Source organism: Gobius niger, assembly GCF_951799975.1.
Source record: "Gobius niger genome assembly, chromosome: 9".
Taxonomy (NCBI): Eukaryota; Metazoa; Chordata; class Actinopteri; order Gobiiformes; family Gobiidae; genus Gobius; species Gobius niger.
In genome coordinates this window covers 8,363,467-8,390,723 of record NC_136860.1, presented here as the reverse complement: position 1 = coordinate 8,390,723, position 27,257 = coordinate 8,363,467, and the positions used below count along the sequence as shown (strand labels likewise).

General features: G+C 42.1%; 1 protein-coding gene across 2 annotated transcripts in view; it reads right to left on the bottom strand.

Annotated features, from left to right (window-relative positions):
* Window positions 1-27,257, bottom strand: part of LOC306967729 (neuroligin-4, X-linked-like) — a 166,004-nt gene that overhangs the window by 19,680 nt on the left and 119,067 nt on the right. For both annotated transcript variants that reach the window (XM_079562882.1, XM_079562881.1), the window contains exons 9-10: window positions 1,732-2,043; window positions 587-887 (exon numbers count right to left, since the gene is read on the bottom strand). In XM_079562882.1, the coding sequence (XP_079419008.1) occupies window positions 587-887; window positions 1,732-2,043 (613 nt within the window). The remainder of the gene's footprint in view (window positions 1-586; window positions 888-1,731; window positions 2,044-27,257) is intronic.

The following is a 27,257-nucleotide window of genomic DNA, read 5'->3' as shown; positions in this document are numbered from 1 at the left end:
GGTTCACGGTTACACCAAACGTGTGTCCCGTCGTCTGTAAAACCTGGAGATTATCACATTGGTGTAAAATAGCCTTTACAGAGACACAATTAAATGTGCAGGATGTGTCCACATTAAGCCCCAAGGCCAGGGGTCTCCAGTCGGCAGAGCGCCAGACCCGTCCCGCCAAACCATTTAATCTGGCCTGCAGCTCATTTTCCATAAAAATATTTTTTTTCAGCATTTTCTGATCCACTTAGCAGTGTGTCAGAGGCACTGTGACTGCCAACTGGCCAGAGCAGGCTTGAATGAAAACATGGCTCTGTCAAAGGGTGTAATGGGGCTAAACTAAGAAAACAGAAGGCTCACTGTTGGACTGACAGACTTGACAAAACAGAAACAGAAGCACAAGCACATTTCGGATGGCAGGCTGGTGGGATTCACGCTTGGGTGCTTGACATGATGTATTTATGAGACTTTTTTAACTGTTAACTACACACTCTAACCTATTTTATGTCACAAATAAATGTATGTATGTATTTAGAATGTTTATTTGGGCATTAACTTGGATAATATGACAGCATGAGAAGGCGTGTTCATGTCTCACCTGTAGCGACATAAGCCCCTCCCCCTGCAGGTGCGCCGCCACGTCTGCCGCTGTGATGTCACGCCTGGGCGGAGGGAGTGGGCGGGGCCTGCGGTGCTCCAGTCGCCTCTTATCCTTCTTGTACAGCAGCGCGGCGAAGGCCAGTATGTTGAGGAACAGCAGAGACGCCCCCACCGCGATGGTCACCGACAGCTCGGTGGAGTAGTCCTCTGGGGGGGCTCGGACACCCTCCTCCGGTCCGCCCTGCTCCAGCGCCGCCTCCGGGGGCTGGGGGGTGCCGCCGGGTTGGGGTCCCGGATGCCTGGAGGGGGAGAAGAGAGAATTTATTTACTGCAGGTTCAAGGAGTACTGCCCATATATGGTCAAGTCTGGAGCAGCGAGGGGGGAAAATAAAGGAAAGAAAAAACACTCTCCCATTGTTCCACTTTGACAAATGCTCAAGTATGAATATGTTTTCTGCTAAATAAAGATACAGAGACTTGGACAGGAGCAAAGTACTTCAACAGCCCATAAATACTTGAAAGACTGACAATGCTAAACTGACAATGCTAAACAGGAGTCTAATGTTAGCTTTATGCTACATATTCTAATGTTAGCTTTATGCTACATATGCTGACATTAGCTACGAGTTGCCGTTTTCCGCTTCTCGTGAAAGAGTGAAAAATTGCCATTCCCAAAACATACTAAACCTCTTAACTCCCACCTGAACTGAGCACGTTTTCTGCAGCTCAGTTATACCCAAATCTAAAAGCTATAGGCCAGTGTAATGCTTCATTTGAAAGCTAAGACCTACAAAACCGTTTTTGTTACTTTTTTGTCATTTTTTTGTCAAATGTTTAGATGTTTTTTTCTCATGAAGCTTTTAGATTTGAGTCAAGTCGAACCGGAGAAAATGTGCTGGGTTAAGTTGAGGGTTGGAGGAAAATTCCCCCTCGGGTAGGCCACGCCCCCTTGTTTGCCTAGCTTATATGCTTTTGTTTGTGCTGAAATGCTCCAGATGGCAGAGTGGGTCAGCCAATAGCCTGTGTGAATGTAGAGTGTCAATCAGTCTACCCCCAGGGCAGCTGTGGCTTCAATGGTCGAAACTTCAAAGTCAAAAGTAAACTTCTGAAATGGTCACGAGTGTGTAACCCCTGACAACGGACCTGGTGCTGCTCGGGGACCACACTTTGGACAGCCGCTTGGTGTAGGAGTAGGGCGTCTCGTCCTGGATGGAGGGGCTGTGGGTGAAGGAGGACACGGACTGCAGCAGCTCGTTGACGTGGTGGAGGTGCGGCACCAGCTGGAGCCAGAAGGAGATCTTGGTGGCGCGGTAGTGGTCGCGGACGCGGGGCTTCAGGCCGATGTGGAGGTACAGCTGCTCCTTGGGCGTGTACTTGGACCAGGCCACCTCCTCGAAGCGGTTGGGCTTGGTGTGGATGAACTTGGTGTCCTGGGGCACGGGCTGGTTCGGGTCACTGCGGAAAAACAGGAGAAAGACCACTGGAGTTAAATTACCGTAAATGCTCTAATATAGGCCGGGGCCTTTATTTACTTAAGGGCATCTAGGACCAGGCCTTTATTGGAACCAGGCCACAATTAGAGACAGGCCTTTATTTCTATTTGAGCAAAACGGACGACCAGGAAAATGAAGAAAAACGAGATTTGTGTCCACTTGCACCTAAAATATTAGGTTCATTTATTAACATTTCAAACCCTCTCCCAGCGGCTGGAACATTGACGCCTTTTATTTTGTCGGGACAACAGGAAGTGTTTCGTTGCTGTTAGCGGAGCTTTGACATCAATGTCACTGCAGGTTTCTGTTTCGTTTTTACCGCGGACCGGATTATTTGTTGTTATCTCGTGTAAAAGGTGAGTTTAGATGGAGCGTTTGTGTTTGTGATCGATCATGAGACTGACCCGAGAGAAGACGAGACGCTCGCGTTGATGGGAGGAGTTATTTTGAGGCGTGGGACTGACCTGCACACGGAGCAGCTGGACGTGCTTTGAAGACGCGATGGTGACTTTATTAAAACCCTGGAGGGTCACACAACATTTGCTGCTTTCCCTGTTTCCACAACTAGTCACTGGAGGTTTGAAAAGTGGCTAAATCTCCACTCCGCAGCGTTCTCCATCGGCCCGGGTTCCCGTTTGTTTACTTCCTGCACGCGAGTTATCATTTACACGAGTATGAGACAAATTCCTAACATGGGGAATATTTCTACCGCTATACTTTTTTATAAAAGCCCCGGCCTGTTTTAGAGACCGGCTTTAATTTGCCTCCGCCAGCCGCGAACCCGGCCACTGTTAGAGACCCGGCCGCTAATGGAATGCAGGCCAGTATTAGAGAATTTACGGTACACAAGTATTGTTTTTTACATTTTACATCGAATGACCCATTATTCTGAGCAGTTTCTAACTAAAACTGTGGGTATCACGGTGCCGTTGACTTATTAGAATGCAGGTGGCAAGATACTGTGGTTTCTATCTTTTCAAATCATAGTTAACTTGTGTCAGTGGAGGGCTCTCCAAGAAACACATAAGGGGGTCAGTTATTCAGCCTTTGCTCACAGGCAAAACAAGTAGCATGTGCTAAAGTGGAGCAGCAGTACCAAGGTGAGGCAAGTTTATTTGTGGAGCACTATTCATATAAAAGGCAATGCAAAGTGCTTCACAGATGCATCAAACCACAAGAAAGCAGATCAAATCAATAAACCATAAACATTCAAAAAAATATGGATTACGGTGAAAAGCAAGAGTGCAGATAAAATACTTTCGGTGTCATATGCACGGGTAAAAAGAACTGTTTTCAGCCTGGATTTGAACATTGTCAGAGCTGAGGCCTGTCTCACATCATCTTGAAGACTGTTCCAGATTTTAGCTTTAGCCTCAGCGTGTTTAGTCCTGACTCTGGGATCCACCAGGAGACCCCTCCCTGAGATGGTTCTTACGGCTCTAGCATGTCAGAGATGGACTTTGGTGCAGAGCTGTTTTAAATTCTCTCCTCTGAGTGACAGGAAGCCAGTGCAGAGACCGGAGCACTGGACTAATATGGTCGTATTTCCTGGTTCTGGATGTTCTGCAGCTCTGACAGTGAGCAGCCGTTACAGTCGTCTAACCTGCAGGAGACAAACACATGGATAAGTCTCTCTAAGTCTGGTTTTGACACTATTCCTCTGATCTTAGCCATGTTTTTCAGATGGTAAAAAGCTGCTGATGTTATTGCTTTGATGTGCCTGTTTAAGTTCAGGTCTGAGTCCATGATTACTCCTAGGTTTCTAACCTGATTTTTTGGTTGAGACTCAAGGTGACTGATAGCACTTTGTCTTTGTGTCTGTGGGCCAAAAACAATGATCTCAGTTTTGTATAGTTGAAGAAAGTTGTTTTGCATCCACAAACAGCTCTGTTGGATGCAGTGACAGAGAGTATCTACAGGCCCATGTGTCTTTCTATGCACTGTGCATGAAGTTCTCCAAAGGGGCTCCAGACTGAGGCCAATGTGATCGAATGACATTGTATAGTGTTTAAACATTTCTGCTTAGGGTATCAGATCGGCTTGCAGCGGCCCTCAGCAGCTCTGTCATTTTAACAGCAGAGAAAATGTGTGTTCCCAATACTGTAATAGACATGGGTTAAGGCAGGGGGTAAAAGGTTAAATCGAAATCGAAATGGAACCTTAAATAAATGGACAAACCACGGCAAGCCCAAGACGAATTAGTTTGTTTAGCCTAACTTACTTGCTAGCCTAAATAATTGTTTATGTGAGGAATTGCAACTTCATCTCCGCTATTGGGCCACATGCCATCATTTAAAATGATTTCAGTGTTGCATTTGTTGCATAGGAACCTGTTAAGCCTTGTAATCTACTGCCTGTGCATTTCCGCTCTTTCTCCTCATTGAGAGCTTTTTTTTTTTAGCCCCGACAAACAAGCGTTCCCATCAGCTGCTTTAAACTCCCTGGAGACGGGACCAAAATACAACACAATATGGACTCAATTGACTGTCAGCAACATCGCCGCCTTATCTGGAAAACATGACGGCAATGGCACTTGATTCTTGTACCAAATTAGCAACAGTGGGTTATGGAAAGTGAAATATAAGGCTTTAGGAACAAGATATATTTAGAATCTGACAACAATGCACCTGCTACAGCTTTGATTTGGCGCTAAAGTGATTGGCCATAATGTAGCTTCCTCTTCAAACATATACAGGGAGGTGTGTTTATTTCATACATGTTTAATTATTGAAACAAACTAAACCTGAATGAACACAGTTGGGAGGTCAGACCAAAGAGACCAGACTAGAGACAACGACGTTTAGAGCAGCGGGATGTTTAGGGAAGCACGGACACTGCTCCGGGTCGAGAGGGGACCACTCTGACTGCTCTGTCTGGCTTTGGAAGCGTGAGCTCAGCCAGGATCGCTGCCGGTGACAGCGGTGAGTGCGATAGAAGTGTGCTGCGTGTTCACAGGGAGATAATAGATCCATGGAAAGGTGACAGAGACCCGGAGGTGAGATGTTGTTATGCAGGACGGCAGGGGAAGTCCACAGCTGATCTAAATAATACGCCTTTAGTAAACATCCCTCAAAAAAAGGGATAGAAATAAATGAATAAATAAAGAAAAAGAAAGAAGAATTTTTTTTTATTATTATTTTATTATTATTATTATTATTATTATTATTTTTATTATTATTATTATTATTATTATGATTATTATTTTTTATTTTTATTATTATTAATTATTAATAATAATAATAATAATTATTATTATTATTATTATTATTATTGGTGTATTTGTTTATTTTATTTTATTTATTTTTTTGTGATCAATTTTTTATTAATTTTCCATTAAAGTGTAGGGGTGAGAATCCACATATTCAGCATGTATATAGTACAGCGAGAGATGCACACACAAAAAAAATATATATATATAGCGCAGATACATACTGCAAACTCAAAGGCATGCTACCCCACCCCAACCATTGGGACCCAACACCGCCCCCCATCCCCCACCACCCCTGGACCCTGACCCCATGGTATTTTCTATTGACAAAATTCAGAGTTGACATTCGATGGTTATTTGTACTGTCCATTTCATACCCTTAATTGATTGAACCAAGATTAAACAGACACATAGATGCGGAGATACAATAGTAAAATGACAGTGGTGAAATCAAGGATATAGATGTTCAATGGAACATCCCAGGATTTATAGCAGTAAATACTTTGTCCCAGAAAATTATATTTTTTGACCTTGCATTATGCATTTGTGAGGCCCATTGTTCCAGTTTTGCCAAATCTAAGAAATCACTAAGCCATTTTTGCATGGTTATCTGCAATGCTAACAATCTCTAACAATGGACACACATACCTTTCACTCTCATACAGCACCCATACACACATACACTTGCACACAAATTCAACAAAACAAGACTCAACTTGTATATTTACTGTTGTCCAACCCCCCCCCCCCCCCCCCCCCTTCTTTTTCTTTTCTCCCCCAACCTAACCATCTTTCACAACTCCTACCAAGAAGAATTTGTAAATACTGTATATTGTTCAAAAACAATGTTTATTATAATCTTTTGCTCCCCCCTTGTCACTGTATCCTCCTCACTGGGTGCTAAATGAATAAAAAAATATATTTAAAAATGTAAACATCACATCACTATCCTTAGCTTATGGCTAGTTTATATCCTTATGGTCAGGTAGGTTTAGTTTACATTAGTTTAGCTTAACTAGTGAGTTGCCATCCTGCATAAAAAATAAAGGCGACCCGTACGTCACGTAGAATAGATCCCCGTGCTGCTCTCGCCCTGAACTGATGAAGCTCACAGCCAAACTACACTTAACCCCGCTGTTATCTAGCAGGTCACATAACCCATATGGGTGTGAGTTAAATACTTGTCCAAACCTCACTCAGCCATCATGAATTACAATGACCTTCTTCAGAATGCACCTGGGAAAAATGGAACTTGTCAGCACCCGTGGGAATCCCTCGGGCGGCCGGGGTTGGAGAGCCCTGTGAGAGCGGGAGGGAGTGGGATTGAAAATCTCTTCCCCTGCAGGTCTGTGTTAAAGTGGGATGAAACAATGGAGCTGGAGAAATCTGCCAGGAGCTCAAAACCGGGACATCTGGTCACCCTAATCCATAATTATAGCACCTCTTGAGCCGACTATCGCCTGAGGTTTGCAGTGGAGGGTAGGAGGAGAATTCAACGCTAAGGTCATTTACTAAAACATGTTTTCATAATTTTAGTCAAAGTACATTTTTTGCTGACTAAAGTTTGACTAAAACTAAATCAAAAAGAGTTAATAATGTCTCTGGGGGCCAGGACTCCTCTGGATATGAGTTTCCTAATCTCAGCGGGACTTTCCATAAAGGTCAAAATGATGACTATGATTTAAAGGTGCACGATGGAACTTTTTAATGCGAAAAATAAAACCCAATGGCTATATGGGTGGTTGGCATGAGACCTTTATTTCAGTGGCCTCCACAATCCTCCAATTGTTTGTTCATAGGTTTTCAAGTGAGTGGGCCCGTCATCAGTAAAAACCTACCAGAAATCTGAAAAAAACAATTGATCCTGGAGCCACCATGATGGAAAGTAAAGGCACCAGGTTAACCAAAGTTTTTTTTTCCACCTAAAAAGTTCCATAATGCACCTCTAAGTCTCCAAATAAAAGCTAAATAAAACATAAATGAATCAAATATAACACTGACTCAGCGTGCGTTGTCCAGAGCTCGTCTTCGTGTAGATTTGGCCTCATTCTTACGGCTTAAACTTCTTCACCGCAGTTATTCATCTCTTGTTGTGTGTTCAGTGTTGCTGAAAGCCGTGTTGCTAATGAACCACTCCGACGTGCTCCGCTACCCACGGTTACAAACAGAGGACAGACGACGCCAATGGGCTCGCACCTCAAAGGAAAACGTCAAAAAATAAAGACATAAAAACGGGCACGGAGTGGAAGTGAGATTTTCATTTATTCTCTGTCAAAACTGAACCGCGTGATGCGTGTTGGCCTTTTGGAGGCGCTGAAAGAGGAAGGAACTGTTGAAAAGCCTTTATTTTCCATGGCCAAATGGATTAAAATTGCCAAAGTGTTTTGCTTCAGTTTGCCCTGAGGAGGGCCCGGTACAAAACTCAATAAATCCAAATCCCTTTGAAAAAAAAAAGAGTGATTGTTGAGTAAAAGACTGGAAAACTGTGGTGTCAGTGAGTGATTCTGAGAAAACAGGCTTAAAAGTTTTGTATTGTGTGCGCTAATGGCCGAATACCAACCTTTTAAGCTGTATTCAAGAGTATTAGAGGTACCCAGGAAGAGCACAGACCTGCTCATGCAGCTCAATCAAGAAAACAAACACGCTCAGAGCTGCAGGAACACGATAACCTTTTTCACTGCAGTTTTGCAAATGTTTAGCAGCTCAATTTCATTTATGGCAGGGATGTCCTAACTTTTTTCATGGGGGGCCGCATACCTAAGTGTATACGCTGTGAAAGGCCATAGATCGGTGGTTAGTGCCGCGAAACCGTTGACTGAGGTTTCAATTGTGCCCCACACCTTTATTTATGTTTAGTATCTTCATGCCAGCTCTGTCTCACAACAAAATGTTAGTTGTTAGGTTAGAATTTTGTAGAATTATTACATATTCAAATAAAAAGGACCTTCTCTGATGATGTGTACCAATTCAACAAGAAGGGCCACCAAAAAATGATCTGAGGGCTGCACTTTGGACACCCCTGATTTATGGATTACTAAAATGTCTCCACGAGGAAAATGTTTCTTTGGATGTCAAGGAGAGGCTCCATTTTTAAGTTAGTTGTGCCGTCGCTTGGAAAGAATGTTTCCAAGCGACGGCACAAGGAGAGATAAGTCAGAGTCTTTCTGTGGTGACCGTCTTTTGGACCAAAATGCTCTTATTTGTGCTCAGTATTATACCAGGGAACGCTTCATAAACAAGGACTTCTTGGACAGTGGAAATATATGCAGCTTGTGTCAAACCTGGTGCAGTCTGTGGGCTGTGCTTTATTCACCATCATGTTTATTTATGTCTCACTTTCATGGCGACTGATTGTGCCATAGTTTTATTTGCTGCGTTGATTTGGGAGAGACATTTTTGACATTTTCGCTGTGTTTCGGTGACGACAATAGTGACGTTTGAAAGAGAGGCAAATCAGGCTCAATATCAGGCTTAAACTCCTCTGATGTGGCGAGATGTAAACACATCGAGTGCTGCGCTGTTTTGGGGATGAGTGCCAACATTCTGCAACATTCTCCTTTCTCCTCCTCTCTCCTCTCTGGACGGACACTAACGTTTCGTTTCAAGTCAATTTTCAAAGACAACATTGTTGACACATTTTGAAACACCGCATGTTGCCGCAGATCAATCGCTTTTTATCACGTGTGCATTTAAACAGCCTGGTTCTCGGATTGGAGACTTTAACAGGATGTTTCTCAGCCGTCCTTGGACAGATTTTGACCATTAAAAACTCTGAGAAACGTTCAAATTAGTGATGGGTTGGTCGTGAACGAGTCGGTACAAAGAACCGGCTCTTTTAAGTGAACGATGAGAGCCGAGTCTCACCCGTGAGCCGCTTTTTTTTTTTTTTTTTTAAAGGTTGCATGTTTATCAAGCTTTACGTGCACCGCTCGTGCTACATTAGAGAAAAATAGAGAAAGGCAAATGCTAAAAGAGAAAAGAAAAGAGTAAGAGATTTCGATTGGGGAGAGAGGGAGAAATGAGGTAAAACATCTGCAGTTGCAGCCCCGTCCGCCAGGAATGAACCTGCTGTTTACACAAAATCAAGATCTCTACAAACTTAAACTAATCCATAAACGTAGTCAGTGCATCTCTAGCTTTAAGCCACTTCTTAAATGAGAACGATCCGCCTCATATTTTCAGTTTTATGGTTACGCTGGGTTTGTGGAGTGAAAAGTAAACAATGCGATCACGCGCGGAGCGGCGATACTCGCAATGTCTTTACTGCTCATGTGTATAAGCCCATTGCAAAAGCAACTAAAGCAGAAGTACAACAGAAGTCCTGGCTAAAGTTTGGACTTCAGTGATATCTGGAGTCTGTGTCCCTCTCTCAGGCTGCAGCAGCTACAGACGGAGCAGGACCAGGGGTGGAGCTACAGGCAGCTGAGGGACTGAGGAGAAACACTGAGGATTTTGACTGTAAATAAAAGAGTACATATATGTAACTACTACCAGCTTCAAAAGTTCATGTGTTGCTCTAATAAACAATGGCTCTACCATCTCGAAAAATTGACGTGGATTTTTGAAGACAAAACAACACCACTATAAGCCAAAATCACTGCATAATAGCAATGGGGAAAAAAATCCATTATTTTTCATTTCTTTCTTGATTCTAGTTGTTTTGTGCTGGGAGTAGTCGAAAAGCTCATTTAACACGCCATGAATCCATATCTCTCCTGAATTTAAACTGTATATGTAAAAACATGAAGAGCCATTTGGGAGCCAAAAGAGCCGGCTCTTTTTGGCGAGCCGATCCAAATGATCCGGCTCACCAAAAAGAGCCGTAAATCCCATCACTAGTTCAAATCTCAACTGTTTCGATCTGCTTTGTCAAATGCGCTCCACAGAGCAAGAGAGAAGTGTTGGCTTTACAGCAAGAAAAAGGAAAGAAACGCAATGATATATAAGAAATGTCCAGATCATGACTTTTCAGAAGTTTTTGATCATCATTTATTTCACTTTCTGTTCATCACAGAGCTACCAAAATCACACATAAGGCGCATTAGAGTGTCTAGTTTCGCAATAAACCTCCCCCCAGCAAAAACAAGTCTGTCCGTTTTTGGTACTGTTAAGTCCCTAAAGCAAAACATTCAACATATTTGGATTTGCTGTGTGGTAATGCAGTGCTGTGTAAAAGACCCATTTCCTTTACTAAACGCCCATGCTTTGCTTCTGAAATGGTGAATTCTAGACTGGTGTATTGCTTCTTTTGTAGTTATTCTGTTCTTATGAGTAAAATAGACGTGTGGCTGAAGGCTGAGCCAGTATTCAAACCTTTAGAAAGCCCAATAAAACTCCTCTAGCCTCCAGCACTTCACTATAGAGTGGCCCCCGTTGAAAAGCTTGTACCATATTTCCGATTGAGGTAGTTTTGGAGGTAGCGGTTAGTTCTCGTGTAGTATTTATGCGCATCCTTTGCACCAGGACACAGGTAAAAAAAACAAAAGTGCTCCCAAAGACTCTCCATGACTAATTTATGCTGGCTGCGTATCTCTTACCGGGCCTGGTTATTAATGGATGGGGGTCTGGGAAGCAGAAAAGCTACAGTTTGAATCATTTACGGAGGTTAAAGCTTCCCGGAGAGAGGGAAGGAGTCAACTTTTCAGACTGGCACCGAGCGATCCGGTCACCTCCCGTTACCTCAGCTGAAGTGATCGCCGGCCAAAAAGGAGCGTGCGGATGTTCATGAGCGATCTTCAGAGAGGAAACTGTCCCGAATGCTTGGGTCTGTGTTTGATACTTGCGTAGAGTTTTCGTGTTCTCCCCGTGTCTGCGTATAAGTGCAACGATGTTCTCCTGCTACAACATGGACAACAGGGTCTCCTCTGGGGCCAGGATGAAGGAGAGAGTGCTTGTGAGTGCAGGACGCTATTATGTCATTGCTTCCCCTGCCATCCTGCATTCAAAAATCTTGAGAGTGGGACAAATGAATGGATATAGGCGTCTCCCAGTCACGTGACGAGAAATGCGAGCGCGCCACATTTTGAAGGGAAGCCAAAATGGCGAATGCAACAGAAAACGATGGCGATTCCACACAATTATGCAGTGTTTTTTCACCTGCATCTGTTACAACTCACTTACAGGGAAATGCGGCGCTTCAATATGCAAACAAACTGTCATCGTTGGATATTACCCACACACGCTTCCGGACGAGTTATTTACTGACGCGAAGTTCTCGGTCAACATACCTTCACTGGAGTTTGGCGATATTAACGCAGTACATAGTTTCGTGATAGACTTTCCGGCTTCATACACAGGAAAATCATTAAAAGCATAAAAGCCTTTCTGCATACAGATATTTTGCCTCAGGATGAGTATCGAATACATCTGTATGGCAACCAAAAAGAAAGGATATTCCCATTGTCATGATAAGGTAAGTTACTGACACTTGGCTAAACCAGCAGGCTAATAATACTGTAAAACACACCCAGCTTGTTGTATAGATCGCTCTTTCACAGATTCACTAACAGCAAATCTCACATTGACAGTAAATCCTTCTATGCTACAGCAGTTTTCAATAGGCTAATCATTTGATGAGATATCCGATTGAAAAGTACAATGGGACCCATTAAAAGAGTAAAGACATGAGAAATTCTGATACCACTAATTTGCATCAAACTGCGCACCAAGTTTCAGGCATTTCAGCGGTTTTCAAATGTAGATTTTAAATGAAACGTTGCTGAGTTTATCTGGAGTTCATTAGCATGTTTCCCGTCAAGATGGAGTCACTTAGTTGGCGTGACGTCATGCGGAAGGCGCCTATATGGCTTACATGTGTGGGTCAAAGGCAAAGCTGGACCAGGGCGGGGTCATGTGCGGCGTATAGGCTTCCCCCATAGCCTTTAGCACGGGCTAGCTGAATCTCATTCATGACTGTTTTTTTGGAGTCCATTAACTTCATTATTTAGAATAGTCAAAGGATGAAATTATGGCAATGTGGCGCATGTTAAAGCAGTGCTAAGTAACACTTGCCCCTAGAGGCCATAAGCACAACTGCAGGTGTCGTAGCAAGTTGCAATTTTTTTTTTACTTATTAATTGTCCTGAGAATAAATACTACGCCGACAGAAAAGGCGAAGGGAGAGAGGGATATTGTACATCCAGTTACACAATGGAAATATTTTTTTCGCTCAAACTTGGCTGTAAATACTGTTTAAGTGGCGCTAGCCCACAGCTAGCTTTGGCCATTAGCATGTTAGCTACTTCTTTGTGATTCTATTCGTGTGTATTGGTTGCTCTGGTCCGGTGGCAGTCAAGTTGCAATTGTGGTTTTCTGGCCAGAGACACCAGGGGGAGATGAAAGACCCTCCATTCATCACTTGTATTACCCCAGAGGGACGACGGAAAGGATATATTACGGTAAACAACTTACTTTGTGTTGCTTTAAAACAAACAAATGGAGGTCAGAATGACAAGTCTGTGTTCAATAATGACTTAAAGAGAGGCAAAAATGTTTCAAAGGAAAGTCCAACCGCCATTTCCTCACGGTTACAGGAAGAAGTCGGTCACAATAAGTCCGTTCTTAATTTTACAGTCTATGGTCTCACAGAGCACTGCAGTGAATCATGTCTCTGTGACCGTGTTCAGTGAGTACGAGTCAGCACTAACCTTTCAACATCTAAGACAAGTGACATGGGTGTCCCACAGGGCTCTGTTCTTGGGCCATTGCTGTTTGCCCTCTTTCTAAATGATCTCCCTTCTGTGTGCGGTGAGACATACAGATGTATGCGGATGACACGGTTGTTTACATGCATGGATGTGATGCGACCAGTGTGGCTAATGAATTAACCAACGTTATGTGAAACATCACAGACTGGCTAACCTCTGCCTCACTCTAAATGGAAGTAAATAAAACAGTACAGTCAAATCAAAGTGAAAGAAGAATTCAAATATTTAGGCCTTGTTTTGGTCCCAACGTTCAGCCTTGAAAAACATTTAAACATGTGTTTTACCCATTAAAATACAGTTTGCCTGTCTTTAGACTCATTAGAAATACACTGACTCATGATGCAACAAAAATGTAATTGAAGCAACGATCATTTCTCATATTAATGATTGTATTTCATTTTGATCCCAGGCAAGTAAGACGACAGTAAAACCTCTTAAAATCCCTTCATAATTAAGCTGTTAAAGTGAAAATATAACATGTTAAGCTTGGTATTCCAAATTGCAATTCGTTTTTAACATCTAACTATTCCTGTACTTCCACCACTGAAAAAAGTGATTGGCTCTTGCCCCTTACAAGGCTGACATTCAGGGCCGACACATTTATTTTGCTTCAACTCCAGCTTTGCTCCTGTCACAGAGTTCAGTGTCTCTGGCCTCACAGTAAGTGAGTAACACAGAGTTATTTTAGTCAGCTGATCATTTATACACATTCAAAATCAGATATATTTAGTTCCTCTCTCCTGCAGCTGTTTGTGCCGAGGACACTGAGCTTCACCAGAGAAGTCTCACATATCCCAGGAATGGGTGGATACAAAACCAAGTTTACATCTTCATTATTTTATTTTTTTAGGAATATTTTGTTCCCAAATTCCGAATTTTCCAGTAATTTTGGAGCATTTTTATCTGGTCCTCTCATGACGCTTTTCTTTCATGTCATTAGACATGACACAGTTCAATATTAAAGAACATGGCTCACATGTGTCATGTATTGTCATGTTTTGATTTTGATGAAGTACTTTTTATCGGTTATATTATCTCAGGTAAAAATCACCCGGCGTTAGCGATAGTGTTATGAATTTGAGCGATAGTGTTCTAGGGTTAAAGCTCATCACAAAAAAACTAAGGAAAATGACCCAACAACATGAGGAATTACACTGCCTGACGAAAAAGTCCAAAGATCCAGTGCTGCTTAAGATCTGGACTAAGATCACTGCAGTAGCAATTAACAATCGAAAACAACATTTGTTTTGTCAGTGGCCCAAAACTCTTTTCAACAGCGTTCACAATGACGGAAACCCATTAATGTGATCACATGTTTCATTGCTGTGAAGCCAGAAAACCAGAGAGCTTCTAACAGAACAAAAAGTGTCACGTCGTCCCGGGAGATTCTGCGAGGGACCAGGCGCAGGCTTTAGCTTCAGCAACAAAACAACAAAAAGAAATGAGAGGCGGAATGTAGGTCACTGCCAGCCAAATCAAACTCGCAGGAGGATAAACGTCTCTCAGAACGCTCTCCTTTCCTTCCTCCGCCGTCGCTGCGAGTTCTCCTGTCAGCCACTTCACACCTGCAGCGCCGTCCTCACCACGGAGCGGTCAATAACACATCTTTTATTATCTCCCCGACTGTAAGTAAGTTATTCCACCCCGGAGCCAAGCCAAAAGTTCACTCCAAAACTGGTTTTCGAGATTGCTTTATGACCGATTCGGAGCATGGAGTCATAAATATATATTGAATCCCGTATTACAAATAAAATAATGTCTGCGCCACAATAAGGAGCCCGCGTTTGTCTGTCGTTATTTTCTGTTCCTAAAAACGCTAGTTGCTGCCAGAAGACTTCTCTGACGCACTGTTTGTTTGTTTGTTGCCAATATAATAAATGAAGTGCTTCCAGCCAAAAAAAAAAGGACGAATAAAATCCAGTGAATCCAAACATTAAAAGGAGGAGGCTTCCTGTTCCGTCTGATGGACCGGTCTGGGTTTGGAGGAAAGAGGGAAACATAGGCTATGAATTTGAAAATATTGACTAAAATTTGAGTGTCATTTTACGTGAGGTTGTACATTTTCCATGGGAATTAAAGGGACGGAGTTTAAAAATGTTTATGGGGAGACACTACAGGCAAAACTCAATTTTTTTCAGTTTTCAGGTTTTGGGCAAAATTAGTCTCTCAGCTTTCACCCGGAAACAGAAAATATGCCTAATCTTCACAATAACATGTTTAAATATTGCGCTGATTCAATGTTCCCCCATAGACTTATATGGGACAATGCCATTTCAAGGGCCTTTTTCTCAAAACACATTTTTCTGTCATTGTGGCGACACTATGTCCACGTCAGTCGGACCTGAAGACTTCAAATTTTCCAGCCTTGGACTGAACAATATTTGGAAGATTTTTTCAGAGGGATTTTTTATTATCTAATCCCTAAGCCCCATTTATGGAGTTTTGAATGTCAAAAAATAAGGCGAAAAATACATTTTTACAAATTTTTCCAACAAGAAATCCAAAATCCCCTCTAAAAAAGTCTTGGTAACTCATTTATCAATAAAATGAAACCATGAATTTGAAAGTAGCTCTATCCTTTATTCAGATTTCGTCGCTGAAAAGATGGGAAATTTAGGGCATTTTTAGGCATAAAACATCTTGTTCTCATATGAAAAGATAAAATGACAGAAAACTTGCAATGCATTTTTTTTCTCACATATATACCAGTGATCTACAGCAAAAGTTTCATTTCTGTACATTTAAATGTTTTCCCTATTCACCTGCAGTGTCTCGCCTTAAAGTATGTATCTTCCTCCCCCTAAATGTTCCTACAATGTCTTAATGTGTAGAATGAGCTCAGACCTGTTCACCACAACAGCCTCTAAAATTGTCACTAAAAACGGTGTTACTTCGGGTCCGAAGTGCCGTCATGCACGAGCTTAATATAGAAGGTGCAGTTACATGTATGACCTGAGGTGGCAGCAGTGAGTATAAAATGGCTAACTTGCGTCTAGCCCCTTTAACAGGAATCTTTGGCAATTACTGGGTCACAAAATTCAAAATTCCACTTTGGTTTGCAAAAGAGCACTTGGACGCTCCACAGCACCACTGGAAAAACATTCAGTGGACCGTTGGACCCACACACACACAACATCGTGTGGAGGAAAAATGGAACAGCACATCAACATCAAAACCCTCTCCTCACTGTGAAGTCTGGAGCCGGAGAATCATGGTTTGGGGCTGTTTTGGTGCCTCAGGGCCTGGACAACGTGCTATCATCAATGGAAAAATGAATTTAACGAGATATTTTGCAGAAAAACCTGAGACTTTCACTACAGGGTGGAATAAGTGAGTGAACCCCTGTGTTAAATATCTGCTGATCCTTCTTTTGCAGCAATAACTGTTTTTCTGTAGTTGCAGATTAGATGCTCACAGCGATCAGGATGAATCTTGGACCATTCCTCTTTACAAAACTGCTGCAGTTCAGCCAGATCCATGCGGTGTACTTACTTATTCCACGCTGTCCTGTGAATGTTTACATGTTATGTCCAATAAAAATACGATCAAATGTAAATGGTATTAGTTCAAGCAGACACTGTTTAATCATTCTTGTGATTTTAATAAAGATCAGACCACATTTAGTGACCAATTTAGGCAGAAATGTGAGAAATTCTACACGGTTTACTCACTTTTGCCTCCCACTGTATATTTCTCTAAACTAAATTTTAGCAAAAAAAATGTGTCTGATGTTTCATGTGCATTTTAAAGCAGAACTGAGTAGCTCATGCCCTTAGAGGCCATAAGCGCCACTGCAGGTGCCGTAGCATGTTGCGTTTTTTTACTCATCAATTGTCCGTGAGAGTAAATACTACGCTGACAGAAAACACAAAGGGACAGAGGGATATTGTACATTGTGCCACAACCCAATTACACAATGGAGATATTTTTTGTCACTCAAACTTTGCTGTAAATATTGTGGCTCTAGCCCACAGTTAGCTTTACTCGCTAGCTTCTTCTTCTTCGTGATTCCATTAGTGTGTATTGCACCTCCGGGTCGGAGCAGGGAAAGCTGCAATTGTGGTTTTCTGGCCAGAGACCCCCCAATCATCCCATTAACACTTGTATCCCCAAAGGGACTACGGAAAGGATTCATTAAGGTAAACAAGTTACTTAGTACTGCTTAAATACATACATTCACGCTGTTGTTCTGTGTGAAATTGTTGTTGTTTAATCATATTTTATTTTAATCTACTTTATGCATGTCCTTATAGTTTAGCAGTTTTAAAGTTTTTATAGTTTATTATTTATCTAAAACAAGATGTTTCATGTTGCACGATTGCACGGATGTCTTTGAAGAGCACATTGTGTTACATTGTGTTATGTGTATGGCCAACACAAAGAGGACATTGGAATAGACTCATTCCCTGTCTGTGTCCGCCTGGGGTTTAGTCACTAAGTGTGTGCAATATTGCAAAATGATAGACTCCGTGCCGTCTGTCTGTGGAGATTGTTTTAATTTAGGCCTGTCGCTAACAGGAAAGTTGAGGATTGTGTTTTGCATTTTGTTTTGTCTGACTAATAGTCTGGCTACATGGGGCTTCTTCCTCCTCATATGGGCCTGGGTGGGGTTGACATGACTCAAATGTTTTATGGTTCAAAAACACAATTCATGGTTAACTAATAGTTCATAAACTGTATTCATAATAATGTGTTTTATGATTAACTGTTTTTTATTGAACATTGTTTTCATTTTTATGTGGAGTTTGCATGTTCTCCCCTATTGTACCGACAAAAACATGTACAATAGGCCAGAATGATTGTAGTGAGTGAGTGAGTGGTTGGTGGAGGTCGGAGAGGCCGATGGCACAGACTGGTTGCCTCGCTTCTGTCAGTCTATAGCCCTTTTCCACCAAGCTGGTGCCGGTGCTGGTTCTGGGCCAGTTCCAGTTTCAGAACCGGTTCTTTCGTTTTCCACTGAAAAAAACGCTGGCTCTTGGTTCCAAAATCTGGTGCCGGTCGGGAACCAATTTAAAGCTGGACCAAGAAACGAGCACCAGTGATGTCAGCGGCTGGGGGCGTGGCTCTCTCCTCCAACAAACAATCAATATTAGTTAGTTTGTGCTTATAACTTCCTGGAGAAGCCAAAACAGTCTCTGTGGAGGAAACTGTTGCTTTATGCTCTTCAGCTAAAACAAGAGTTAGAAAGAAGAAATCAAAATGTTAACGGCTGCTGTGACTGAAACATAAACTTATTTTTCTGTATTTTATAACCAGAAGTGGCTGTAGTAAGATGTTACTATCCATTTTTGATATTGATTTCCCAAAGTGTTGCTATGAAAATAGGCACAGCTCTCATTTTGGTGGAAAACCCAAGTCAGTACGGAACCAACCCGGCACCAGAACCAGCTCTGAACCAGCCCAGAACCAACACCTTGGTGGAAAAGCCCTATATGACGTATGAAGAGACTGAATAATGACTACAGTGTAGTTAGTGTATTGTAAAGTGCAAAACAAGTGTAGGCCACTATTGTGAATTTGCCGGCCTGTTGCAGCCCTACTCCTACCCCGAGACTTTCGCCGTGATCACTTCACTACAAACTAAGCATGTTTAGCTATAAGCTAGCTGCTACTGGTTATACATAAGCAAACTCTTTTATTCCCGACTAAACACACTCTATCTGCTGTTGACAATAGCATTTGTGTGCAGATACTTGGGCTGAATCTTCATTTTGGCATCATAAATAAAGCACAACTTATTAAGTTAGCCACACCACACGGCCGCCTGCCTCTGCCCTCCTCAACCGTGACTGGACTCTCATCGGTATTTCCCTGCACTCTCATCATAGGCCCCTCATTTGCGACGCCATTTCTGATTTCCTTTTGCCTCCGCCACGGTGTTTGAAAAGCCGCTGGTGCCGGCGCAGACGGAGCAGCGGGAGCGAAACCTCGCTTTGAAATTCCGTCCACGGCGAACGCGAATCACAGGCGATTAGTGAAGCAGCAGTCGGCGGGGGACGGGCGCAGACGCCAAAACAAATGTGACTCTGATCAAAGCCCGTGCGTGTGTGAGAGCGGGTGTAATTACCACGCCGATAATTAACCAAACAGGATCACAAACGACACCGGAGGAATCAAGAGGACGCGGCGAACAGCGAGTGTGTGGATATATGTGACACTTACACATGTTACTGTCGCACAAGATGGCTTTTCTTAAACACTTCTAACGATGGTTGAACCAGGACGAACACAATACAAGGTCTGAGGTGCAAAACAGGATTCAATTGGACTAAAATAGTGCTGAACGGGAGTAAACCCAGCCAAAAAAAATCATTGTATAATACATGACTAAAGAAAGACTAGTGTCAAAAATACTGAGAGCTGTTTTCTGCCTTCATACGGTGTAACTACATCCTCCAATCCTCTTAGACACACACACGCAGGCTTAGACAGTTATTTCACTCACTGTGTTTTTTTCTGGCAGTAACAGTGCGGAAGCATCAAAGAACCAGAAAACAGACGTAAATCAGAAGCACAACTCGACTGGGAATAAACAGGTCCGAATCAGCCACAGCGGCATCCCAACAGCGAACAGTGCTGATCCAGGGCTAAGGCAGGTCTACTACAGGACTAAAGAACTGCAGCGAGAGTAAAGCGGAATGGAAATCGGAAGAAACCCAGGACTGAAGATAAACAAATATGACTGAGAAAGGAGTACAGGTGCAGAAAACACTCACACTTATTTGTATGTTTCGGCACATTTTTGGGGACTTGGCAACCACTGGTTTAATGGGCTGTGCAATTAATCGAAATTTGATTACAACTTCGATTATTACACTAAACGATTACAAAATTAGCATAATCGGAAAAAATATATATTATATTATATTTTTTTCTCCAATGTATAATTTAGTTTTTTTTTCAATTATTTTTTTTTGTTAAGCAGACTTTCATTGTTTCATGGCGCTGGGATTATTTTCCCTTCACATTTTGCCTGACATAAAAACAAACGGCTCTGTGTGATGATGTCATCAGGCCGCGCTGCTCAGTTTACTTGCGCAGGTGTGAGGGCTGGCCAGCAGGGGGCAGGTGTGAAACAGAGACCTCTCCTTAAAGCAGTACTAAACAACTTGTTTGCCTTAATAAATCCTTTCCGTAGTCCCTGTGGGGGTAATACAAGTGTTTATGGGATGATTGGAGGGTCTTTCATCTCCCCCTGGTGTTTCTGGCCAGAAAACCATGTTTGCAACTTGACTGACACCGGACCGGAGCCACCAATACACACTAATGGAATCACGAAGAAGAAGCTAACATGCTAACAGGCGAAACTAGCTGTGGGCTAGCGTCACTTTAAACAGTATTTACAGCCAAGTTTGAGTGAAAAAAATAATTTCCATTGTAGAATTAGATGTACAATATCCCTCTCTCCCTTCGACCTTTTCTGTCAGCGTAGTATTTACTCTCCAAGACAATTAATACGTTAAAAAATCGTAACTTTCTACGACACCTGCAGTTGCGCTTATGGCCTCTAGGGGCAAGAGTTACTTAGTACTGCTTTAATCAAAGCAAACTTGAAATCATTTGTACTTTCATGACTGTTCAGAAAACAGAAAATATTCAGCATAGTTTTTTAATTAAAAAATATATAAGTAAAATAAAGACTTTTTTAAAAGGCAACAAATAATCGTGATTTTAATTATGACTAAAATAATCGTGATTACTATTTTTTCAATAATCGAGCAGCCCTAATGTCTGGTATCCTGCCGTATTAAAGCTCTATTAAAGCTCCTATCCTTTAGCCCAGGGATGGGGACCTTCAGGCCTCAGGGCCCTATACGGCCCACAGGGCATTCTTCATATTATAGATAAGGATCATGTGATTTTAAGTGACGTGTCATGGCGACCGCTAAGGAAAAGGAAGGTGGATCTTGACTGCTTCGTATTCCAGGGAACATGGACAAATCATTTCTTCTTTGTCATAGTGAAAGGCCAGTGTGCCTAGTGTGTGGAGAGGGGCTGGCAGTGATGAAGTGGGCAAATCTCGAGCGCCATTACACCTCGAAACAAATGTGCTTGGATAAAATGAATGCTCTTGGTGGGAGTTTGGGTGCCCAGCGAGCAGCTTTCACGAGACTGACCCGAACTTGGAAAACCAACTTTGAGTAGCATCATCATTGTTAGAGAATAAAATGAAATCGCTATTTATCATACTGGGTCATGCTTTACAGTCATACTATCCCTGTCGTAGCCTTGAATGTTTTGCTTGCTTATCAGTATGACGGTCTGAGAGGGTATTTATCCCTCTTCTGTGGAAGCATAGACAGACTTGAATGGCAGGACTAGCGCAATGTCTCGAGTTCATGTCTCCGGGTCCTGCACCGAGGGTAAATAAACTTCTGCTGCATAAGACATCCAGACTGCTGCCTATTCTTCATCTATCCTCTCGAACACCATTGTTTCATCTATAACAATCATCACTGCCAGCTGACGCCTCAACAAAGAGAAACAGATCCAGCCTTCATATTATGTGAATCTGACATGCATAGAAATGATGATCCTCCGTACTATCAGTCCTACCTCAATGTTGTATGAACGCTAGAATGTGTCACTTCATTGTAAGGCCCTCTGAGAACTTTATAAAAATGTATTTGGCCCTTGATGCGAAAAAGGTTCTCCGTCCCTGCTTCAGCCTCACAAACACCATTTTCTCTGAGCTTTCCGTCACTTACAGTGTGGTGCATTTACAGCTAGTCTACGCAATATTTGTGTAAGCTCTTGTCCTACAGGAGTTGCCAACCGTAGACAAAGGTTCTTCCTCCGAACACTGGACGTGTGGCCTCTTGTGCAAGAAGCTTCATCAGCAACACCGAGCGACACAAGGACCATTGTCAATGATCTCTACGCAAGACTAATTCAAGACTAAATGAGGACAAAATTAGATCGAGACTAGGGCTGCAACTATTATTTTGGTAATCGATTAATCAACCAATTATTTTTTACGATTAATCGATTAATCGCTTGGCTGTGAAAGGTGCATGGAAATTGTATTTTTTTCAATTTTTTTATCACATAAAGCTAAAGTGGCGCCGCTTGAGGACACGTGGATGGAGTAAACTTAAAGTAAACGTTTGTAGGAGGCTCTTTGTGCTAATTCTGCTTTGACTGGACGAGACAAAGACAGATATTTATGAAATTTACGATGTACAAAACACTGCAGACCCTAACTTTAAAAAACAAAGTAGGTTTTCATCCAAATTACATAATTGTCATGTCTTTTTTGCTCAATTTTAGTCTGTGTTTACTAGAAAACGATTAATCGATTACTGGAATAGTTGACAACTATTTTAGTAATCGATTAGTTGTCGATTAATCGATTAGTTGTTTCAGCCCTAATCGAGACAAATTAACAACTAATGTGGTAATGACAAGGAATATAGTTTTAGATTTGGTTATTTGACAGGGACAGTGCGATAAAAGACTGGTTCTCAAATCCTGGACCGTAAAAAAGCACAGTAGCTAATATTGAGCAGAAGTTATATTCACTATATATTTACTTTATTCGAAAGCAATTCACAAATCTTCGCCGTTTCCAATTATTATTCAGTTATATGTTTCTGTTTTATATCAGAGAATCCAGGACTAATCCAAGTTTCTACCCAAGGCTAAATATTTTTTTAAAATGTCGAAAAGCTAAAGGGGGGTGGATGCTTTTTTTCGGTAGGGGAGACAGGGCATGGTTGTAACACTTTTTGCTTCAGCACCTGTAACTCACTGATTTTTTTAACTACAGTTCTCAAACTTGTATACAAAGTACCCACGTGTGTTAACTACACATGGCACCAACTCAAACCTCTGCAAAATCCCAGACCTCGTGAGTTGATGTCAAATACATGGTGTTCCTGTGTTATGACCTACCCCACTGCTAACACATGCTGGGGTAAGTTGGAACAGTTCGACAAAAGAAGCAAAAACAGAGGCCAGGTCATGTGATCTGCTTCAAAGAGAGGTTTATTTCAATTTAAGAACAATCCAGAACAATGTCTCTCTCTCTCTAACCTGTCATATGCTGGAGTCAGTTCATAATAGAGGTCTGCTGCATGAGTCAAATAATCAGCCAACACTTCCTCCTGAACCTCAGAGAAAACCTTGTTGATGCTTCAATAACCTACACTGGGACAATCACTGGACCCTCTCCGCTTCTGCAGTGTTTTGCAGTGTCTGCTCAGTTTTACATGGCAGATCCCATGAACCTTTGCAACTGATCTGATTGGCCCTTCTTTCTGACCATATCAGTTTGTTTTCCACTGTTTTCCACTCCAAGTATTATAATGACGTAGGTGTTATAGAGTTCGGGAATGTGACGTCGCTAAGCATTATGGGATTAGCAGCAATTGCAAACTAATGGAGATTTTAAAGAGGGGGTATTATGCTTTTTTCAGTCACATAGCACCAGTCTATATCACACTACAATGATGACGAAACCTTCTGTTGGTCTGTAAATGCAGTAAATTAGAATAACTGCCTTGTATAAAATTTCTCTCTCAAAATGGCTGTTGTGAATGTCTTGAAATAGGCCTCTGTCTCTTTAAGAACCTCTGACTAGGGCTGTGCAATTAATCGAAATTCGATTAGGATTTTGATTATTACACTGAACGATTACATAATTAGCATAATCGATTTTTTTAATGTATTTTTTTCAAAAAACATTTTTTCATTTTTTTGCAAGGCAAACTTGCATTATTTAATGGCGCTGGGATTATTTTCCCTTCGCATTTCACGTGCCGTGGCTCATGCTTTTGCCTGACATAAAAACAAATGTGTGATGATGTCATCAGGCCGTGCTGCTCAGTTTGCTTGTGCAGGTGTGAGGGCTGGCCAGCAGGGGGCAGGTGTGAAACAGAGACCTCTCCTTAATCGAGGCATACTTGAAATCATTTGTACTTTAATGACTGTTCAGAAAACAGAACATATTCAGCATAGATTTTTTTATTAAAAAAAAAAATATATATATATTTTTTTAAAGGCAACAAATAATCGTTTGAATAATCGTGATTTCAATTATGACAAACATAATCGTTTATTCGATCGATTATTTTTTTTTCAATAATCGAGCAGCCCTACCTCTGACCCTTTCAGACACGCCCCCTCCACACGCTGTCTGTGGCATCAGTGGGGAGGGGGTTCTGCTGAGGGGCAGTGATTGGTCACTCGGCTGGTGACGAAAGCTCGGAGGCGTCTCCAGGAGGTGGGGGCGTTCCTAGGAGGACTCAGGCAAACCTATCCCTAAAATGGCCGCCATCAGAGTTTTTACAGATTACTCAAAAATACGTGAATGTGCCAAGGCAACACTTCAGGCATGTTTTTAATGAGGGAATGACATTAGATGTAAAGCTCAAGTCAATTTTGCATAATATCCCCCCCTTTAAAAGTTGAAATACTGGAGTTATAGTTCACATTAAAACACTTGGACAAAACAGTGAGTTAGATGTATTTACCAGCAGTAACTCAGCAGCTAACGGAGTTGTTCCACGGCTATATTTTCTCCACTTTGCATGCTGTTTTTAGCTAATGTTAGTCAATGGAAATGTATGCTCACAGCTGCAAAGATGGCGGATCTCCATGGTAACTGTAGAATTTCCCGAACTCTATTAACTGTCAGCCATTGTTTCGCTAGCTGTATTAGCATAATGGTTTGGGATTAGCAGAGGCATCACATTTTACCTCAGAAACTTCATCTAATGTATGTCATATGGTTTTATGTGCAATAGTATTAGCACTAAACATAGTCCTGGTCAAAAAATGTACTTTCTTACCTCAAAATCATTTATTTCTCTACAGAATCTGCATCAAACTGTTTGCAATCTTGACAATCACCGTGTGGGATCAGGGAGAAAGTGGGTAAACACTGATATGATCATTTGATCATTCCTATCTTATCCCTGAGTGGTGGAACTGGTGGTGTTACAACATCCATACCCGGTCTCCACTACCTGCTTTCCATACTTTCATCTGTTTTTGATACTTTTTTGCCAATACCAAATATCGGTTCATGTCGAATCAAAGAACATGCCACTCTTGCCCCTGCGTCAGACATATGTCGCCGCTCCGCACGACGTCTGGTGTCGCCCCGCGTTACTACACTCTCTCCCCGATCCTTTTAGCCGCACAAACACCCTTTTATTTCTGTTTTCTCTCAGCTCCCTGTCACCGGCAGCGCGGCGGCATCACAGCGTCTTCCCGCCGCCCTCGGCTCGCTTGTCAATCAAAGCCCTTATTCGGCGTCGCCGCGGTCGCCGGGAACGCGGACCCGGCCCACGCACGCGTCGGCCCGCGCTCGCGAGTCACGAGGCGAGGAGTAAATTGAGCCGTCTCGCTTCACTCCGAGGCCCCTCTCAACAGCGCGGCGGAGCTAACCCGCAGATAATTGAAAAGGAGTCCGTATCCCCTCTGCGGATTGGGTAATTACCTGCGCGCCCGGGAAAAGCCTCATTGTTGCGGCATTAGGATGTGTTTTGTGTGAAAAGGCAGGCACTAAATTATGCGGAGGATGCGGCGGAGGTAGCGCTTTGTTGGCCCACGTGGGGAAATTTGACCCGTTCTCCCATGCTAGTGCCCGCGGGGCCCTTTTCCAAATCTGGAGCCAAGTGGAGGATTAGCCAGACAGGCTTGTTTAAAGCTGTTTTTGTAGCTTTTAGCCAAGTTCTAGCATTGTTCTAGCAGATCAATAAAATGATTATCTTATCTGTTTCCATATCAAAAACATACATATAGAACAACTTTTGCTTCATAAACGCACTTTTGAGTAACCGGTTCTTTCTTCTTCGACTGTTGACGCCATAGAAATAAAAAGGAGAAGCGTCATTCGATCCTTACACATGTGGATAGTTAGCAATAAGCTAGTCCGGTAGACTCTTCAGATTCTGTTAGCCTGCTCAATGTATTTTTCCTATAGCATTAGCATTAGCCAACATTTCAAATTATGAACGTTTCAGCTGTTGTCAACCCATCGATCACATTTATGGGAGTTAACTTTCTGGGAGTTAGAAATCATTAATAAATGTACAGACCTTTGGATAATTTACTTTAGATACAAATTAGCATCTAAAAGTGTTCTCCAAGCTACAAGCTAAATCACATCTAATACACAACTAATGGACTTTAACATCATCTTATGATATGCACATGATAAAGAAACTACAGAAAGGTATATAAATACCGAGCAGAGAATTACCTTTCTCAGGCATTAATTATAAGTTTATATTGTTATTTTGGTCACTTTATATGGCTGTTTGTTACAATCAGATTTGTTCTACAAAATGTTAATGACAGTTTGTGTTGCTGGTATGTTTACTGATAATAGATTATTCCTTTTTCCTAATTAACATAAAACAGGTTCACTTAAAATATAACATGATGCATCCATCGATGGAACAAATGTAAGGTAAGTCATGTTTATGTGAAAGCATTGACAGTGGATTGCTATCTACTGTTTGTATAGGCCAATTACAAAAAATGTAATATGTGGCAAGAATATTGCAAAAATATTAAACTGTGATTAGTAGCAATCATAATAATAGACTCCTCCTCCTCACTCCTCCCCTTTGCCACGATGACTATGCTCGAGGGGGAAATCATGACAGATTTACAGACTCCCCCTTCCCCAGCTCTGACGAAGCATGTTCCTAAAAAGGGCATAAGGGCGGGATCTTCACTGTAGACTCGGCCCTTGCGTGACGTGTAGCTCGCGCTGCTCCAATGCTAACAGTCCGAGCCTCATGAGTACGAGATTTCAAAAAAAATTCTTACGAAAACCAGCCTGGTCTCTTTAATTGTAACTAACCTTGCACTATCACAGGAGGAATATCTAGCTCGAGATGGTTCAAAAAAAATTGTGAAAAGGCTTTAAAGTTGTTTTTAACGTTTCTAAAGTCCAATGCTTTTCAATGGGGGCCTAGCGGCGATATGAAGGTACTACAGCAATGGCGGAGCAATGGCGGAGCAATGGCGGCCCCTAGTGTCCTTGTCAAAAAGCAGGGCAGCCAGCGGCCATTGGTAACCATCCTTAATCCTTAGGATCATACTTTCATTTGTTGTTATGATTGATATGTTTTTTATCAGAAACAGTCATTATGCCAGTGCCATTACGTTACATTGTTTATCATAATGACATATGCCGGACCAAGATGGCGGCGTGGCGTCCGTATTGCGACAATTTAATGAAGCCACTAAGTTCTTCCTGGATTCTGTCAAGCAACAGGAAGTGTTCTCCACATTTTTAAATCC